General features: G+C 40.4%; 1 protein-coding gene and 1 long non-coding RNA gene across 2 annotated transcripts in view; both read left to right on the top strand.

Moving 5' to 3' along the window:
• The window catches only part of LOC106930937 (Na(+)/H(+) exchange regulatory cofactor NHE-RF2), a 31,953-nt gene extending 19,244 nt beyond the window's left edge, over positions 1-12,709 (top strand). The window contains exons 3-6 of the mRNA XM_015008807.2: positions 275-502; positions 9,002-9,155; positions 9,344-9,462; positions 9,561-12,709. Coding sequence (XP_014864293.2) covers positions 275-502; positions 9,002-9,155; positions 9,344-9,462; positions 9,561-9,725 — 666 coding nt within the window. The 3' untranslated portion in view covers positions 9,726-12,709. The remainder of the gene's footprint in view (positions 1-274; positions 503-9,001; positions 9,156-9,343; positions 9,463-9,560) is intronic.
• Positions 1-20,359, top strand: part of LOC148158002 (uncharacterized) — a 277,765-nt gene that overhangs the window by 99,174 nt on the left and 158,232 nt on the right. The gene's annotated exons all lie outside the window — the stretch shown is intronic.

A 20,359-nucleotide genomic window follows, 5' to 3' on the forward strand; every position in this document is an offset into this window, starting at 1 on the left:
GTGAATCAACATGGTTGTATTAGTTGAGTGATGTATTAAAGTTACAGATGTAAAAACATCCCTCAGAGAGGCAGGAGTGGTAAAAACATTATGACACATTTTGGTCTAACTACGCAGCTAAATGCACCTAGAAAGTGATTATCATGTATACAGCCACAGAGTCAGCCATTAATGTTTTATAGCCGTTATTTAAAAAAAATACAAAAAAAAACAACAACAAAAAAACGTTTTGAACGGCATGGGAAGCTAATTTACTCTCAAATATTTCTTCCAGGAGACCTCAACAGAAGTGGAGATTCAGTCTCAGCCTCAGGACCAGCCCCCCCAGCAGGTCGACCCGTCTGAGCTCGCTCCACGTCTGTGCCACCTGACTCGGTCAGCGGGGGGCTATGGCTTCAACCTGCACAGCGACCGGTCACGGCCCGGTCAGTACATCCGCTCCCTGGACCCGGGGTCGCCCGCCGAGCTTGCCGGACTGCGACCACAAGACAGACTAGTTGAGGTAGGAGGCAGAAGCTTGAAGTGAGCCGCTGTATCTGTAAGACGTAGCTGATGGTGTCAGTGGCATGCAACACTTTCCAGCTGCTGTTTACTCATGTTTGTTCACACATGAAGGAAAGAAAGCAACATTGAAAGATTTGACAGAAGATTTATAGCGGCATATCCCTCTATCAAACACTATAGGTGTTAACAAGAAGGATTACGATGCAATTCATGATGAAGTTAAAAGAAAACAATGCATAGTTCTCAAATGTAAAAAAAATCTGTATATTGTGTATTTAGCTCCACTGACTCAACCACCTTTCACTACCGCTATTAGTCATCTGGGATGTGTCTCCACCGTCTTTCCGTCCAAAGATGGAAAATTTTGCCCCGTCTTCATTATAAGACAACCGAATCTTAGTCAGATCTGAAAAATGTACATTTTAAAGTCGCTACAGATTCTGAAATGGATTTGGGGCAGAATATGTTTTTTTTTATCTAAGCTATTCCATCTCTGGGTCTATGTTTGTCCTGCTGGAAGGCAAACCTCTGCTTCGAGTCTTTTGCAGCTTTTTTTGCTGAAGAAAATCATCTTCACAGAATAATTCATCAGGACATTCACCACTGTTAGTCTTCAGCATTTTGCCTACAGGCGATAAAGTTCAGTTAAGGTCTTTTGTGGTATAAGCTGCAGACAGGACTTTCTTCTTGCCTCTCTTCCATAATGGACTGTGATGTAGAGCTCACAACTCATAATAGTCCTGTTGACATATTCTCCTACCTGAACTGTGGATCTGTGGAGCTCCTGCAGGCTGCCGTCTTCTTCTTATTGTTTTATAACATATAACATACGTTGTAAAGTTGTAAAGTGACCAAATGTAGAAAGGTTCTGGGGTTGTACATAGTTTTGCAAAATAACTTCTCTAGTGCTCAACTTCTAAATGTGAAGCCAGATTCAGTTTTTGATTTTTTACGTTACTTTTTATTATGTGTCCTTACTGGAAGGCGTGTTGTGTGTGAAAGTGAAAAAGATCCCCCACAGCAGAGATGATATGCTGAGATAAAGATGTCCAACAAAACACACTCAGCGAGAACTGTGAGCACAAATGCTCTTGGCTGACGGGAAGCCAGAGATAATAAGATAATTATTTGTTAATGACACTGTGTTTAACTGGTTTGTGCTGTAAAATAGGATAATTGTTGGACTGTGAGATAATCCCATGAGACAACTGCAGTCCCTCACTTCTCTTAAGCGACGGTTCCCTCTGTGCTCTTGCTTGCACTCCTGGTTTTTGCATGTGGCATAATTTGCACAGAACTTTTCATTCTGTCTCCTGTAAATAAATAACTTTTCACAAGGTCGTTATTGTGCTTGCTTTCCATGTTAGACAAAAGATACTTATTCTAAAAGTGAAAGATTTTTGTCTGTCATTTATCTAAAAAAGAAAATAGATGACTTAATTGTACCGACAGTATGTCGAAAATGCCGAAGAGTTTAATTTAGAAAAAGAAAGATGATGATGGGATACGTTGCAGGAGAGTAATGTCTCTGATGTTTATGTCACAGGCAACTACAAGGTCATAAAACATTCAAATTTGCAAAAAAGAATAGGAACTGTAATTGCAAAAATCTGTGAAACTTGATCACTTTCGCATCTGAGCGTAAACATAGTCGGAGTAAACACACCCTTCGTTCCCATGGCCTTTGGCTTCCCGGGCCAAACATCGGGATCCAAGATCACACAGGAGAGCAGCACACATGATACCGATCTGCTCTAACAGTAGAGTAAAAAAAAATAAAAAAATAAGCATTTTATTCACTGTCTATGTGAGCAAGCATGCAGATGAGTTTTTATATTTTATTAATTATCTCTGATGGACTTTTCTCCTGTAAGGCGGCTTGTTGCCCGATCCGATGGCCGTTTCTCAAATTAAAACTCCTTCTGATGCTATGCCGTGTTTAATTGAAATAATCTGTGCAGCAAAACTGTAATTCTTGAGACGATCTGTTATTCACATTAATATACTTATTGGAATCAGAGAAGGTTTAAGCTGTGTAGCTTCACTTGAACGTTAGCTAGCTGGAGAAAATCTGTGGGAACATCCTGCAGCAGGTCACCAATGGCAACAAATGTCCACTTCTCTGACATGTTTCCATTTAGAAATAAAATATGGTGCCACAAGTTATGACCAGTTGCTTAATGCTGAGTAGACTCTAAACATGGGCTCCTCTACAAGTCCATTTCTTGGATGTCTGGGAAGCAGGGGCACCACCAGAAACCTTGGGCCCCCTGACAAAAAATTTGTTTGGGCCCCCCAGTGCAGCTGTTGTTACAATTTTTTGAATCTATTTGACCCAGAAAAAGTGCCACAATTTTAAAGGCTTGCATCTGCCTTGCTTTCTGTGGTCCAATACTGATACTAGCACAATATTTACTGATCATGAAGTTTACATCCAACAGTCCACATCCAGTATGCAAGTAGGTTACTTAAATTTTTTCTAAGTTTTAGATACTGAAATGTCTCTCCCCATGAGCAATAGTGAAAAGCAACGTGCAACTACACATAAAGAAATCTAGACTTCTCAAAAATGCTGTAGTTGCATTTTATTCAAGCTGCAGTACATAACTTTAATAAAAAAGTATCTTTTCTCCATATTTGTTAAAGCTGTCACCATGTCGTAGCAGTTTGTTATGAGACAGATAATTTGTGAAAACAATCAATCTCCTCCATCTCCTTCCTAAATTACTATTACTGGTTAAAGTAAAGCACCGTTCTGACCAAAACAACCAGTCAGAACTAGTATGACGCTCTTAGCGCTGTCAATCAACCTCATTCACTCACTCCTAAATGTGCTAATGGGGGAGAAACAGCTTATCATTGCAAGAACCTGTTTATCTCCCGTCATTGTTAGCTATGCTAACTAAACTGAGCATTCACAGTTTGAATCTGCACAGCTCTGTGCTATGCTAGCTGCAGCACGGCACAAATCGAGGGGGAGGAAGGATGAGCAGCATCACATGAAATTGTGATTGACAGCACTAAAACTCTCCTGTCACTGACTGGTTGTTTCTAGAGAATCCTGGGAGAAAGCAGAGGAAATAGATCGTTCACAGATTACCTCTCATACCATACTGTCACAACATAATGACAGTTTTAAAAAATATGTGGAAATTTTTTTTATAAAAAAGCGACATACTGCAGCTTTAATTTCACTTAGGAGAGAACAGGTCAGGTGGGACGTGGGTTAGAGCTGCTGCTGACTGACTCATCTGTTGTTAAGTGGTAAAAGGTACAAGGGAACAAGTTAAATATATGAATATGCTGGTAATTTTTTTCCTTAATTTGCTAGTGAAATGGAGGTAATCAGTAATTTGTAGCTAAGCTAATTATGAAAAATGGTTGATAATCTCACACAGTCTACCCACCTCTCTTGGAGAAAAACTGGGTTATAAATTAACACTCTTGCCTTTTTCTCTCTTTCCCTCTCTCTATTTTGTTTTTGAAAACCTGATTTTATAACTTTTCTTAGCAGCATAGTAACTGCCACAGGCGCCGCTGTATTCAGCTGCAGCTTCTACTGACTGTAGCTGCATACGTCACTGTTAAGCTCCAAGCAGGAACAAACCATTTCATGCAGATCCAGGGGGATTCAGGGCAAAAACGGATGTGTGTTTTTTGGTCTGGGAGGGGAAACATTAAACTTTTACAGCTAAAAACAATCTTTAAAAATACAATATGATTAATTTTGTATTTGACAGGACCCCGATTTTGTATTTTTTTATTTCTACGAACAAAAAATAAATAATTAAATTGTGGAGTCATCACTTTCCCCTCCTATACCGAGCCCCTGCTGGGAAGCTACAAGATCAGTCGTTCATGATCGACCTTTTAAAGAGCAGACCTCACAGATCCTCGGTTTGTCAGGGCTCAGTGGCTTTCATAAGCTCAGTCACTCTCTGAAAATTGTCGTGCATCACTGAGTATGTCTGAACATTGTGGGCTCTTGAAAACAGCGTATGAAGCTGTCGTGGAATGCAATTACCCAGCATTGCTAAAGTAATAAAGTAAATTACGAAAGTAAGACGCATTAAAAACACAGCTTTGTCCTCTTTTCACACTGGTGGCCATGCTAACTTCGGTTTGCAACTTTTTCAGCAGATTGAGGCGACACAGAGACTCCCCATGTGCGCCGTGAATGTGTGAGCAATGATCAATCTGTCAGTATGCTGACTGCTCACATTTGTGTTTACGTCATTTCTGGTGCTTTTCCTATCAGAAATTTCTGTCTGTAGATAAAAAATATATGTGAGTGATATTTTGTGTGTGAAATTATATAGTCCTTATAGTCCTCATATAATCAATGCATGTTTATATTCCACAGAAGCAGAAGGACAATAGATTGTTTTTTTACATTCTGTCTTGGCATTGCAGTCGTTTATTGAAGCTGCTTGCCTTCATGTGCCAGGGCAGATTTGCTCTATAAACAAGATGTCTCAGGATGGAATGCTAATTGACCTAATTAAATCAAGAAAACAGATTAAAATGGCTAAAACAATGTCATAGGAACACGTCACTGCATGACTTGAGTGTGTGTTAGTGTGTGGACTTGTATTTGTTACATTGTAAAGCCCATTTTTCTGACAAAATCTGGTGATCCATTGCTCCTTGTGAGGCTCAAAGCCTGGGTCTTTTGAAAAGAAGAGGTGTTTTTGGGTTAGAAGTTAGGTTTAGGACGAAGGTATGAATTGAGTTTAGGTAAGGTTAAAGGTTAGGCATGTACTGGTAATGGCTAGGCTTAGGGTGAGGGTCGGGGTTAGGCTACAGAAATGAATGAAAAATGAATGGAAGTCAATGCAAAGTCCAAGTGAAAATAGAAAGACATACTATGTGAGTGTGTGTGTGGATGGTAGTTTGGTTGGTTGGTTGGTTGGTTGGTTGGTTGGTTGGTTGGTTGGTTGGTTGGTTGGTTGGTTGGTTGGTTGGTTGGTTGGTTGGTTGGTTGGTTGGTTGGTTGGTTGGTTGGTTGGTTGGTTGGTTGGTTGGTTGGACGGCTTGCATGGAGTGTGTGCAAATTTGTGACCTGGAGGTGCAAAGTTATGGCGCTAAAACAAAGTTACTAGAGTGGTGAGAAGTCCTTCCACCCTGAGCACCTAAGAACAGCAAAGAACAGGAGGACTCAGCTCTGCAAAAACGCAAGAGCAACAGGTAGATAAATGGAAAGCACAACCTCAAAGCAGCCAAACGCTCTTAAAGGAGAAGGGTCATCAGTGAAGCCCAAGCCCAGCAACCCCCAGGACAAAGAGTCCTATGGTGACACTTATATCACTGAACCCTCCGCACACCACCGCCACAGAAACGTTTATTGCTGTATTTCTCTTCAATCCTGGCCTGAAATAATGTGTGCTTTAGTTGCTACTCATAGTAGAGTTACGCTTATTGTACTTGTAATGGTGTTAACTGTGCTCATTTCCTAATTATTAATACAAAGCATGTATATTTTTAGATAATTGAACATTTAACACCTTCATCACATGGTAACAGTTGTGTTTAAAATCTGATCTGACGCTCAGGTCTGTTGCATGGCTTGTTTACGTGTGTACATGCTGTGATAATTGGAGTCGTCTCTGACCGTGCACCTGGAGAATCGCCTGTGTTGCCTGTCAGCAGCTTGTTAGAGAGCTGAACGACCATGAAGAGCTTTCCCTGTCAGCCGTTCGCCGTCTTTTTCTCTCCCCACGCCCCATTACACCGGAGTTGTGTCAGCAACGAGCGCTGTAAAGGCCACCGTGACAGCTCAGCTTTCTGCCGATGTTTGGCAGAAGCCCTGACGCCAGTGAACGCCTCGTCGCTCTCTGCTGTAGCCGCGTCCAACGGAGCGTGCTCTGAACCGCCGAGAACCTGAGCTTGATGTCAAACGTCACATGAATCTGCTGCTCTCTGACTGGTTTTGTTTGGATAAAGTCGTGGTAGAACATAACCGGGATCAGTTCTCTTTCTCACTTTCTGGGGCTAATTTTAACCTCGGCCTCTGAGACATTTACAGGTGTCAGCAGATGGTGAAACCCAACAAATAGTCCTCGCTTCTATCATTTGATATTTTAATTTTAATTCTGCTTTACTACATTTTTATGTAGAATATTTCTTTTAAAAGATTTTGCAAATCTAGTAGCCTTTTTTCAGAGTTTCAGACAAGAAAACTGAAAAAAGACATTCTACAGAGTTTTCTTTCAATTTATGCACATTTATAGGAAAAGGAGAAGCGTGACCATTTAACATAAGTTTGTTTAGGAGTGTTGCTGTGTACGGTAGCTTATTGAACACTGTCGTCTCTCTCGTAGCTTGTTTGTTGTGTTCTTTGTTCCTTTGTGAAGCTAACACAGACGCCAAATGGTCAAAAGCCACTCTCGTCTCATGTGTCACGGCCGCAGATGTGCTGATCTGTTGGAAAGTTCTGGTTTTGATCGCCGCATCAAAAAGGAGAAAGTACCTTCAGGTTCAAACTCTGTGAAGCCACACACACACACGCACACACATGCAGACACACACTGAGTATTAAGAGGTTTCCTGAAGACTGATCCCACGGGAAATAGGCTTGTGCACGGTTCCTACAGCATGTATTAATTAACCGAGCGGGAAGAGAACGATGCATTGTCCAGTGAGGGTTGGACCGTTAATGAAGTCTGTGAGGCACAACACAACACCTGTTGTCGGACCTATACAGAGATGTTTGTTCTCTCTGTACTGACCTGTCTGTCTGTCTCACTGGGTGACCGAATGCCTGCATGGAAGGAGTCCTGGATAAAACAGATGCACGGATGAGAGGAGGAGTCGTTCACATTTTCCATCTGTTGACATTCTTCTATTTCATTTGTTGCCCAGTGTTTTCCTCTTTCGCTCTAGTTTCCTTTTACTTTGCTTCTTCATGTGTCTGCTGAACAACCCATGCAGTCTCTCATAAAGTAGACTTTAATGTCTTTAAGTCTCCCCTTCTGTCTTAAAGAAAATGCTACGTTTTATTCTCCTTCTACATCCTCTTCTCCCCCACCCCATCAAAAGCAGTGAATTTTAAACAAATTCCCCATCAGCAAAAGAGACACCTGACACCTGAGCCAAAGCCGGAGCTCAGGAGAGCCATCAAATATTGATGCCGTACCAACAACACAAACTCGCTGTGTTGCGACGCAGCCTGCTGAGCACCCACAACGGTCTAGACGGAGCTACTGAAACGCAGTGTCCAGATAAGAGCAGGTGCAAACAAGCCTGGTGCCTTTACCAGCTAGGTGCAGAGGTGAGGGAGATAACTGTGTTTTCCCTGTGCATTTCACCTTTTATGTTCGAACTGCAGCCATATCTGCGTCTGCATGCAACTCCTTCAACAGTGCTGAGAATCAGTTCTGTTGTTATTCAGTAAAATCTAAAAGCAAAGAGTTTGAGAAAAGTGTCCAAACGTTGTGCATGCTCCTTGGGGGGGGAAGAAAAATGGTTTTATGAGCAATTGCTGTGTGGTTACATGGCTCCCCCTTGTGGATGAGTTAGGAAGCACATGCACTACAGTGAATTGCATTGGATTTTTTTTTTTTTTTTTTTAGTTTTATTTATTTTAAATAAATAAAACTAAGCTAATACATAGTTTTCTGTTTGGTTTTTAATCGCAGAGACTTGCATTCAGTCCCCTCAAGTCATTTCTAGGTTTTTGTGTAATTGATACTGCCAGTTCCTCGCAGCTTTGCACATCTACAGACTGAAACTTTTACCCATTCTTTGTTGCAAAACAGCTGAAGCTCAGTCAGACTGAATGAGAGAATCTGTGGTGAACATCAGTCAATACTCCAGTCATGCCACAGATTCTCATTTGGATTTAGGTCTAAATTTAATCTGGTGCTCTGGTCTCAAGTCTTTTGTTGCCTGTATTAGGTTTTCTGTGTTTGCTGAATATGGGATAGTGTGTCCTGGCTGATGTGCTACTTCCTGAAATTTTGGGCTGCTTTAAACCGAGGATCTTCTATCTCATTTTTACTTGAGTCAATCAGCAAATGGGAATTTTTATAAAAACTTTTCCAGCCTTCTGGCTGCATATCTGATTAATTCTCTCCTTGCATCTCAGCTTAGATGGATGGTCGTGTCTTGTGTTCTTTGGTCTTTATGATGCAGTTTGTTCTCTAAAGCTCTTTAACAAACCTCTGAGGCCTTCACATAGCAGCTGGATTTATACTGAGATCTAATCAGCAGAGGTGGATACTTTTTCCTATTTATTTTTGGCAACTTCTGAAGATACTTGGTTGTGCAGGATTTTGCTTACATGAAAAAGTACACCATAATTTTCCATAATTTGCAGGTTTTTCTTTGCAAAACGTCTTGAACACTGTGTTCTTTTCCAGTCACATCACAATTATTCAGAGCGTACCGAAAACACAAATAAAAGTTTCTGGTTGCACTGTAATAAAATGAGGCGAAACAAAACTTTGCTTGACGTTCACACAGAAAATAATCTCTCCGTTTCCCCGTTTCTGTTCAGGTGAACGGCGTGAACATCGAGGGCATGAGGCATACAGAGGTAGTGGCCTTCATAAAGAAAGGGGGAGACGAGACCTGGCTGCTGGTGGTGGATCCAGAAACGGATGAACACTTCAAGAGAAGAGGAGTGATCCCCACGATCAGCCACGTCAAAGGTGGGACAGGCTGAAAGCTGAACGTATCCGAAATTTTAACAGCTGCAAAAGTTTATGTCAAGTTATAAACGTTGTTCTGCAATTCGATGCATACGAATTAATGGATAGGGTATTTACATCAAAATTTTAAACACTGGAATAAAACAAAAAACTTTTGTGTTTTGTCTCCTTTGTATTCTTGTTCCTAGATTATGACGGTCCTTCCATATCCAACGGATCGCCCAGCCCTCAGGTCAACGGCAGCTCCACCACGCAGTCCTTCAGGTCGACGCGCTCAGACCTCAGCAGCCAGGGGAACAGCACGCAGGTCGGTGTGGACGCCCGTACAGGCCGTTCCGCTTAAGAGTCTGAACCCTAAGCCCGTACCTCATCTTTCGTTTTCACTTCATTGTCTCTGACGCCCAGCTGGCAGACGACGACGGCAGCCAGCTCATGGACCCCTTCGCCGAGATCGGCCTGAGACTCGCCGCCACGGCGGCGGAGGAAAAGATGAAAATCCATGCCAAGGAGAAGAAGAAGGCGCCACAGATGGACTGGATGAAGAAATACGAGCTGTTCAGTAACTTCTAATCTTAGTTTCTTGCCTTGTGAGACTTTGCGAAAGGCATTTCCTAAAAATCGAACTTCTCTGAATAAGAAGCTTTTCCTATACTCAGATGAGAATAATCCCGACACACGAGGGACACATTTTCTCTTTTCTCAACACCTTTTCTCTCAGTCAACTATTTGATTCAGCCTCCTCCTCTGAGAGACTCGGAATAGCAGCTATTTTTATATTTAAAAACCACAAACAAGAGTAAACAAGCAGCTTCCTGTTATGGAAAGCCTTCTAAAGAGGTTACTGGACACTGTGACATGAATGATTGGTGGGAGTTTTTTTTTTTTTTTTTCAAATTAGCCTGAGGAAGCAGGCAGAAGCATCACTGTGAAAGACTCTGCACCTCCATCCCATGCAGACAATGTACAACCAAGAAAACATCGCTGTGTATTCTGTCTTACGTGTATTTTTACGTCAAGTATATCATCATTAATCATCGTCGTCATTAACGTACGCCTGTTTGCGAAACATAAAAATAATTCAAGAGAACTTCTTCATGCTCTAATCACCAATATCTCCTTATCTGAAGACAAAGGGAGTGACCGCTAAGGGAAGAACGGGAAGGAGCTCCAGGTTCATAGAAAGGATGTGTTTTAAAGTTTATCGCAAAACAAACACCTTTCTGAATCACTTCATATTTCAGAGAAACATTTTGAAAAATCTAGTAAGAGATTAGCATAATCAGATAAACTTAAATTAAAGTGGTTTAATGGGAATTTGTTTTATGAGTTCAGACATTTTTTTTGTCCGTTTGTTTGTTTGTCAAAGAACTTGTGGAGGCAACATTTAGCTGCAGGCCAAGTAGCATTCTACTAATAATTCAGTATTAATTGTTATTTTTCTTTTATATTATTAGACTTATGAAGCAAATATGATTGTGAAGGCTACACCTTTTTCTTTGTTACTAGGATACCTGGAAAGTTTTAGATTGTAGTAGTCTCGTTTTACAAGATGTGGGAAAAGCCTTAAAATAAATTTGAAAGTGTATTAGACTTTTATGAAGTTCAATTTACAGTGAATGAGTTTGTGTGTAAATATGTCGTAACACAGGGCTGGGCTGGAGGGGAACCCATAATTATTACGCCTTTATTCCCTGTGACGGCTAAAACGCAGCAAAGACCTCTGGGTAACCAAGTCTCCATAACAACCATTAGACTCTATCTACTTACTAGCAGGTGGTTTGGGAGGCATACCAAAAAAAAAAGTATTTTCTATCCTACTATCAGAGATAAAAAAAAAAAAAAGGCTGCTCAACTCAAAGGGAATCGTAACTTTGTTCAGATAAAAGTAAAGCTACATTTGAGTTGTTTCAAGCATCAGATTCAAGTTGAAAACATTCAAATTGCAAGTTTACCAGCACCGCCAATTTATTGAACTAGAAGTGATAGTAAATGGTCTTTGCCAAAATAATTCACTACATTTTTGGGGGGGGGGGTTTGTGCAGGGACATATTGGATATTAAACTTCGGGTTGCGTGACAAGTTCAGACTTTCCCAGTCACTACTCCAACTTGAGAAGATGTTCTTATTTTTTACAACAAACTTGAAGAAAAAAAAAAAACTTCTGACCACAGGAGGAATGCAGAGCATACATGAGCTGTCCAGTGACAAACACTGTAGGCCTGAAAATAAGGCTCATTTAGTGAAAAAGCTCCTCATATCCGGTTAAGTACAGTGGAGGTTTTTAAATGTTGTGGCCTGTTTCTCTCCCAGAGGTTCTGGAAAGTGCATGGCCTCATTAACTCTTTTAAATGCCTGGATATTCAAAAACAAAACATTGCTCCATCAGTAAGGGGACAATGGGTCACCTCAGGCTTTTTCAGCAAGACAATGTTCTAAAACAAATCAACTCAGAAATGGTTTACCAAACAAAGTCAAACCTTTTCCTTTGTCAATTTGGTTCACAGACATAACTTTATAGAAAACTGTGAACTGTGTATCTTCAAACTTTGTGAAATGCTGCGGCAGAAGAGCAATTGGTGCTTTCCAATTGGCAGAGAGGGGTTGCACCGAATATTAAAAGCAGGGACACCTGTAAGTTTGCCACTGGGGTCAAAGGTAAGATTGGGGGTTTTCAGAATATTTCAGTGTGAGATTTTGCTGTTACAATTGAGTGGAATTTATTTTAAGGCTTTTCGCATCCGTTTACAAAAATTCAAATGTGATGTGAAGTTTAATAGCAATAAAAAAGCCGTCATGAATAGTGAGGGATCAATCAGATTTTTACTGGTCGAGACAGATTTCTGGTTTTCTTTGAGTTTTCACTTGTTAATTATTTACAAGAATTGTAAGATTGGTCCTGTAGGTATACCAAAACCTTTACTTTATCTAATCTTTTCTAATCCCAAAGCTATTGTGTGATGTCTTTGCAGACCAAAAAAAAGTGCACACTTTCAGATTTGATGTTTATTGAAAAGGAAAAAAAGCGAATATTTCAATTCGAGTCCTGCCCAATCAGAGCAAATTGAATGATTTCAATCAGTAGCTGATTGACTGGAGCGCAGCGGGTCTTGTAAACAAACCTACTCTTTTCACGTAAGTCTTCAAGCTAATCAGTTTTTATCGTAGGAGTCGAACATTTCATTTCTGTAAACTAAAAGTCTTTGGACAGAGGTTAAAGTTTAACAGAAACCGACTCTCTTCTGGTACCAGATCAGATACAACATGGCAGCGTGTTGGTAAGGAAGAGCTGGAGAAGCTCACAGCGAGGTCAGAGGGGTTTCAGGAAAGACACAGTTAGCCGCAGAGGTTACAGAGGAGTACTATGCATATAGGAACAGCTGAAATACACATGCTTGTATGTGGAAAAGGTAAACATGTAATGCATTAGAGTAATTAGCGTTAGCTCTATACTCTGACAGAGTCTGGAAAGCAATCTGTGTTACAGATGTACATATGTGTCAGGTTGCATTTTTTTCAATAAAGTGAAACAAAGGCTTCTTTTGAATTTACCAAAATGTTGCATTCATTCACCTTTCACAGGGAGATTGCAGGATTTGGGATTTTCCATCCCTCATTTCTCCTCTATTGGTTTTTTTTTTTTTTTTTTTTTTGTTCCACTGTCCCTCGTTTGCTCCCGTTTCCTCTCAGCCCCCCCTTTATGTCTCCCTCTCAGTGAGGATTATGTTGGCGTACAGTTTCAGGTTCGGCCTGTTCTCACAATTCTTCCACTAGCCAGCTGCTGTGAGGACACACAGGGGTTACATCGGGGTCAGAAGTGGGTTTGTGGCCATGTGAGAGAGCTTGCAGTGGTTTGTGTGTGTCTTCATTGAATGCAAAGAGAAGTCTGCACTCTTTGTCTTCTCTGATTCTGGATACTCTGAAATATGCAATGCTTTAGTGGTTTTTATTTTTTATTTTTGGTTCACTCAAATAGTTTAAAAACTTTTTGGATATATAAAAAAAAAAAAATCATATTTTCTGGATTTTGTTCCAGTTTAGTCCAGTGTTTCTCAGGTATTAGCTCAGGTTTTATGCAGACACCTACAGTATTTATTAAGTATGGCATAAGTATATCTATTTATCTTACTTTAAATGGTAAATGACTATTTGCAGTAGCTTATTTTATGCTAAAATATTATAGATTTCCTCTTTACCAGCCATAAGTTAGCATCTTACACTCACAATAAGTCTTGGGCCGAATAACCTATAAGCAGGGACATGCACAGATAGACACTAGGGGGTGCTAGAGCACCTGCTATTTACCCCATGTACAAAAAGTGCCCTTCTGAAACTGTTTATTTTATTTTTATTTATTTGTTTAGCGTGTAGTGTGTTCCCAAAGGTAGTATTTGCAGATTAAAAGTCTACATTACCAGAGTTCCACATTTTTGCTATTTAGCCCAACAAGAAAAGACTGCACTTAAAACACGACTTGGTTTTGAGTTGATTTTTTTTTCCCCAGACACTTTTAAACATCTGCATCAGACAGGCTGTGGCTATTGATTTGAAATAGGTTTATAGTCATGATGTCTGTAATTAATGTCAAACAACTAAGGAAGCCGGTGTTTCCAAGTGCTGCACAATAAAACATTCCTGGAAATTAACCTGATGACAACTGTGAAGCATGGAGGTGGACGTGTCCTGATTTAGGATCCTGACAGATGAATTTGAAACAGGCTGTAAATGAAACTCTTCAATCATTTCACAGCTTAAAGTGAGGAGTGGGGAAACTTTCTTCTGACTTTCAAAGGCTGGCAGATGACCACAAGAAGCATCTTACTGAACGTATTTCAACCAAAGGAGTAACAAAGGGGTTGGCCAAAGGGGCAACACTAAAGCATAGCTGACGGGCGCTGATGCATGTCTCCAGCGGTGGCTGAGTCAGAGGTCAGGTTGCTACTGCATCACCAGGTTCCTCCTTATGGAGTAACAAATTTTGTTATAAATGTAAGCGTTTTTGTTGTTTCTTTTTGTGCATGTGTGTGTGTGTGTGTGGGGGGGGGTGTGTGTGTGTGTGTGTGTGTGTGTGTGTGTGTGACAAAAAGCAACACATTTTCACAGTGGCTTTCAGACTTTTGAAGGCGCACCAGAGTTCTAATTTAAATTGGTGTTTTTGCATTTCTGTCCGCAGCAGCATATTGTGTTGTGTTTGCTTCAAAATAGAGGAAATGGAGGACAAAGGCAGCAGTGGTCAGCCTAAAGAAGACATTTGTAGCAAATGAAAAGCATCTGAAAGGCATTTTATTAGAAACAAACAAAATTCCAGCAAAGTCCAAACCAGCTCCCCTGGATAGCATCATGATGCTGCCACTGCCGTGTTTCAGCATGGCAACGATTTAATGAAGTTTCTCTCGTTTTCTTCCCTACATGCAAGTAAACCAATAACTTATGCTTTGGTCTCAAAGGTATTTTCCATAAATGTATCTATAGAAAAGGGAAAACACTATGTTTTTGCAAGTAGGCTACTGGTAATAAAAACACAAATTCTTCCTCTATTACATATAGGAATCTTTTATTTATGATGTATTCATAGGTCAAAATAAGTTTAAAAAAATAACTTTTGATGACAGATCTGTTCAAATAAAAGCTTTGAAATATTTTAGGAACCATAAAGAAATATTGATGCATATTATTGACAATTATTACAAATAATTGGAAGTAAATGGTAGAAAAAACTTTTATTTAACCAGGTGAGTTAAGAACAATTATTTACAATTACATGATTCAAAACGATTCAAGACTTTTGCCCAGAGACGATTGGAGGAGAAAATGCTACTAGATGGATATTTATTAAGCTCTTATCTAAATTGTGCCTATAATCAGTAGCTCAGCCAGAGTAAACATATTTATTACCTTTTAGTGCTTAATTTTCTAGAACACACAGTACAGCAGCTAATAAGCTACCATCCGTCCACTAGGAGGCACAACATCAGCGTTTCAGATCCAGGAAGTGGGACAAACCTTTTCTAGCATGAGGCTGTGGTTAGATTGGGCCCTACCTGAGCTTGCTCAAAATGCAACTCCACACGTGGCCACATTATCAACCTCCCTGGAGGTTATGGCGAGGCCGAGCCATGACGCCAGCACATCAAAGGACAGCCCCAGTTCAAAGCAGTCTGCAATTTCAGAGCAGTAAAAGCAAGAGAACAGAGGCAGAGAATGGAGCCACAGGTGGGCACTTTCTGTTTAGCCTGTCTCGGTCGTCGCACGCAGTTCTAACTTCCTATTGATGATAGATGATTGCTCGCCTCAAACCCCAGGTTTTCTGCCCTCTTACGTCCTTCCAAACTTTCATTCAAGTAGTCTGTACTAGTTTTTAAGGGTTGTAACTTTTGGGACTCATTGTGATTATGTTTGTTGATTTCTCCTGCGTCCTTTGGTCCTTCACAGTATCACACACACACACCTCAGCACCTTAATCCTCCTCAAGAGTGGCATCTATTTACCAGTGCCAGGGCTGCCTGGGATGCCTGCGAGGAGAGAGAGAGAAGAGAGAGAGAGAGACCAGAGGCTGACAGGGAGGGGAAAGGCAAAAAAAAAAATGGTGGCAGGGGGCGAAGGGGTGCGTCTCCAAGGCAACTGTGTTTTTGTTAGCGCTTGTGAGTCAGACGAGCAGTGAGTCACAGTCAGGAGGAAACACACACACACACACACAGTCGCATTCATGCTCACTCCCCACTCAGTCAAAGAGAAGCCAAATAAGGACAGCTACATGCACAGAGACGGGGCAAGTAGGTCGAAAACGAAACACTCAGAGAAGGGAATGGAATGGATAATTAGTTCAGATTATGGGGAAAATAAATAGGGAAATTAGAAAAAGATAAGAGTCCAGTTAAAATGAGTGGGGAAAGAGAAACGGAAGATCAAAGCGAAGGGAAACTGGGAATCCAGAGGGCGCGAGTGCAGGCAGCACATGCCCTCTCCGAAGAGCAACTATCACATGGGTGGGGGAAGAGGAAACGCGCAGGGCCACACCCAGTTTGTGCACACCTTGGATTAACTTGCTAAGCCGCCTATTTATTGTCTGACGCCAACACACTCAGAGTGGCGGCCTCGTTACGCGGTAAAAGTTGGCATTATTTGGCTTCCCTAAAGGAAAATAAAGTTTTATCGCCTCTTCTACTTTTTCATTTTACACAAGCGGCGTGGCAATGCTTTCGTTTTGAGAATGCAAACAGATGATTAAACTGGTGTTCATCGCTTCCGAGGTCTGTGACTGGTTTGCATTCCCGCAGCTACTTGGCTGGTAATCCAGCGTAGTAAAAAAAAAAAAAAAAAAAAAAGGCCTTTAGGTTGCAGATATGACTGGATTTGTTTTCACAAATGAGTCCGCGGGTTTAGTTTTGTGTCGGCTGTGATTTCCATGCATGTATACACACCACGCCGCATTATCCAATCACACTCTGAAGTGTGTGTTTTGGCGTCCACTGACCTCGACCGAGAGGCAGAATACAGCACACACTGCCTTTCATTCTTCCTGCAAATATGCGTGTGCATGCGTTTTTTGTTTCTTTTACAATATCGTAAAAGTTGACATACTTCAAGTTGACAGCGCTCCATGCTGCTGACTATAAACTTTCCTTCTTCTCTCAGTCATCTTCTTTTAATTTAGCTCGGAGCTTTGATACTGCAGCCGTAAATAATGCCCCTATGTAATTTACAATAGCACAGTATGTTCTTAGAGTCCAGTGGTCAAATAAGCTCTTGCAAAATGTGGAACTTTCCCCTTGTTTGCGCTCTCTTTCTATACCTCTGGATGGCTGAAGTTCAGCTCGGAGCAGCCAATCAGAGAGCCAGACTGATGATCCTTCTTGTCAAGTTTATCTAAACACAGATAACGCGCTAGAAATATCACCTGTTCCCTAACGGCCGTGGGCTGGTGCATTCCTTTCCTTTCCTTTCTTTTCTTTTCTATTCTTGAGTGGAAGTTGATAAACTTTCGAGAGGAGGCCTTGAAAAAGTATTCAAGCCCGCCTGAACTGTTTCGCATTTTATTGCGACATGAAAGTTGAATGTGATTTATTTCATAGACAGACACTAAAATTAAAAAAATATGTTATTTTTGTTTGTTTGGGGGATTTTTTTTTTGCATGCATTTGTATAGAGCCTTTAGTTGATCTCCTTCAGAGCTTACCTAAAAACTGTACTCAGCAGGAAAGAATAATGGGGAGTTTACATTGCTGCATAATCATCTTTGTTCAATTAAAGGGATTAAAGTCAACAAAGACAACTCACAGCAATTATTATAAAGACAGAAAAACAGAAAAAGTTGGCAGGGTGTGAGATTATACATGCATATTCAACCCCATTTACTCTGTTGTCCCTAACCAAAACAGTATAAACAACAGTCTCCATGTATGATGCCCCTTCTCCACAACCAAGAGCAGCAGGTGGGAAAAGCATAGCATAGAGTTATTTTTAGGCTTTACAGGGACGACAAAAGAAGTCAGAGGTCCCTCCTATAAGTGGGGAGACCAACTGGGGAAAATATGCTTCCACGGCTGATGCTGGGGCCGAGGAGCTAACGAGGGAGGGTGGAATGTGGTGCGGAGCTGTAAAAGCGGTTCAGGAATCGAGAAGAGTCTGCGTTGCCTGTTAGCGGCCGAGTGATTAACGGGACGGAGGAAGTCACTGAGCAGTGTGTCACTGAAGATGATGTCAGCCGTCGAATACAGGAACAGAAATGTCATGTGGTCAAAGATAGGCTTCCTGCCTCGCTGGGCAGAAACTGCAGTTGAACAAATACAGTAATCTGTTTTTTCTTACTTTTCCCAGACATAAATAGAACGTTAAGTCATCTTCTCTTTGTCTGGATTCTCAAGAATTATTCTGTTGCTGTTTCTCCTTCCTGTTATGAAGCAAGTTCCTTTTTTTTTGTTGTTTCTGTTCACATTCTTGAATGAAGCTGCTGTGTGGAGCTCATAAGTCACCAATTAAGTTAATGTGATAATAATCTAAACAAAGTAGAGGAGCAGTGATGCCAGCCCTGAGAATATGCTGTATGTTGCTCGGTTTTACTGAGAGGAGAATCCAGTATATTCCTATATTTAGTCAGGCTTTAGAGCAACAAGTTGCAATCCAATCGTTTTTAACAGAAGGGTTTTCACATTAAGAATGCGCAATATAATTTTTTATGTGCACATAAAAAGTGTTGCCTGGCAGTAAAACATTTTGCAAGATAAACTACTCTTTACTCAATACCTGCCTCCCACTGAAAAGGGCAAGTCAAGACAACAAATGCGATATGTAACTTTTTAACACGGTTCTGGGATACTTTTTTCTTTTACTGTAGACATTTTCAGCTACAGGATGAAGATATTTAGATTTATGATAACATAAATTTAACCACCTGGAGGTGAAAACCTGAAAAACTAAAAAGATTGATTGTTTTTTTTTTGGGGGGGGGGGGGGTTAGGATGCCCGGCCCTCTACAGTCAGCAACCATCAAGGAGGTTGATCTGGAAACGTTTGAGACTCACTTTCACTCGACTGATCAGGAAACAATGAAGCACCAATAAATTATTGGAGCAATTTCTGAGGAGGTTACAGCAATTTCATCTCATGTCAGAGTGAAACAATAAAAAGAAAAGTAGCAAAAAAAAGTGTTCACTCAAAGAGCTTTTTAATATATTTGGTTTTTTTTTATATAGCTTCACTTTTATATCCCACAGTTACTGGATATTCTTTACACATTCCCCTCTCAGGACATGCTTTGCAGAGCCTCCTACTACCATTTCCTGTGGAAAAAAGAAGAAAAAAAAATCATCAGCGTCTTTGTAAATAAATGTGAAAGACAAACAACTGGATAAACTGGTGGGGAAGACGAGTCCTTCGTACTGGCAGAGCGAAGGATCACAATCAGACTACTGAGAATCCTGGATAATGACTCCTCCAATCAACGGGCATCTATGAATGTCTTTTTATTGGTGGTTCAGTCACCATCTTGATTTAGCCCAAAAAAAAACAACAAAACATGACCTTGACCCACAGATTCTTAGCCCATTTGGTTAACCTCGGCTTTTTTCAAAACCACATTTTAGCATCGGTAAATGTACAGATTGAGATTTATTTTTACTGCTTAATTAAAGAGATTGCACGAGATATTTGCTGTGAAAATTTGCTCAGGGTGACCATCACTCACTAAGCAGCACATTAAACAGGCAGATGAGTTTTTCAGTGGTATACTTATATAATTAAGATGCTTAAGATAATAAAAAAAAGTATTTTTTTTTCCACAGGAATTCCTGTTAAGTAACTCTGAGCTGTAATTTATGACTTGAAATGAACATCTTTAATCTCTAGTTTATTCTCTCTTAAATCAATCAACACCTCATTTGTGTCAGGATTATATTTGTGAAAACTATTTTCTTCATAAGAAGATTTTTTCCCACTTAAGTTGAGGCACTAGGGATAAAAATGACAATATTTTAACAATGTACCAGAACTATGTTTTTTTAATTGCTAACTTACACAAACTATAAACGTGATGTGAAAAAAATTAAAACACTATAAAAACTTGCATGTTTTTCAAACATACTTGGACAATTGGATATTTAATTTCATCCACATCGGAAATTTTTACTGCAATATACTGACGAAAATTATTTTTTTTATTTTTCTACAAGGGTATATTTAATTTCCCGTTGACTTCATTAAAGTATTTTTACCACATTCCAGGAAAATAACCTCATGTCAGCCATGATGGAGGTGGCGGTGTCATGGTCGGGTGCTGCTTCGCTGCGTCAGGCTATAGAAACTCGCCATGACTGTAAGGACCATCTGTTAAAACAAGTCCAACCTGAAGACGAAATAAACCCACCAACAGGCAACGGCCTAAATCTTACCAGTGAATCCACCAAGAACTGGCTGAGAATTAAGAAATATAAAATCCTGGACTGAATAAAAATCTGTATCCGTCTGAGATGCCGTGGAGTGAAATAAGCTTCACATAACCACTCAAACAACTCAAATCTAAAACTGAGGAATCGGGAAAATGTTCCACACTAATGTCAGACTGGAAGGTATCCGTACATATGTTGTTTTTCTCACATTTCTGGATGAATTGTGTCATTACGCTCTGGAAATAATTGGTTTTCATACCTTTACGGACAACTGTAACGTCATCCGAATGTGAACATTTCATTGTCTCGACATGAGGAAGATCC

This window comes from Poecilia mexicana, unplaced genomic scaffold (assembly GCF_051168715.1).
Source record: "Poecilia mexicana isolate PSO_F unplaced genomic scaffold, ASM5116871v1 scaffold_8, whole genome shotgun sequence".
Lineage (NCBI taxonomy): Eukaryota > Metazoa > Chordata > Actinopteri > Cyprinodontiformes > Poeciliidae > Poecilia > Poecilia mexicana.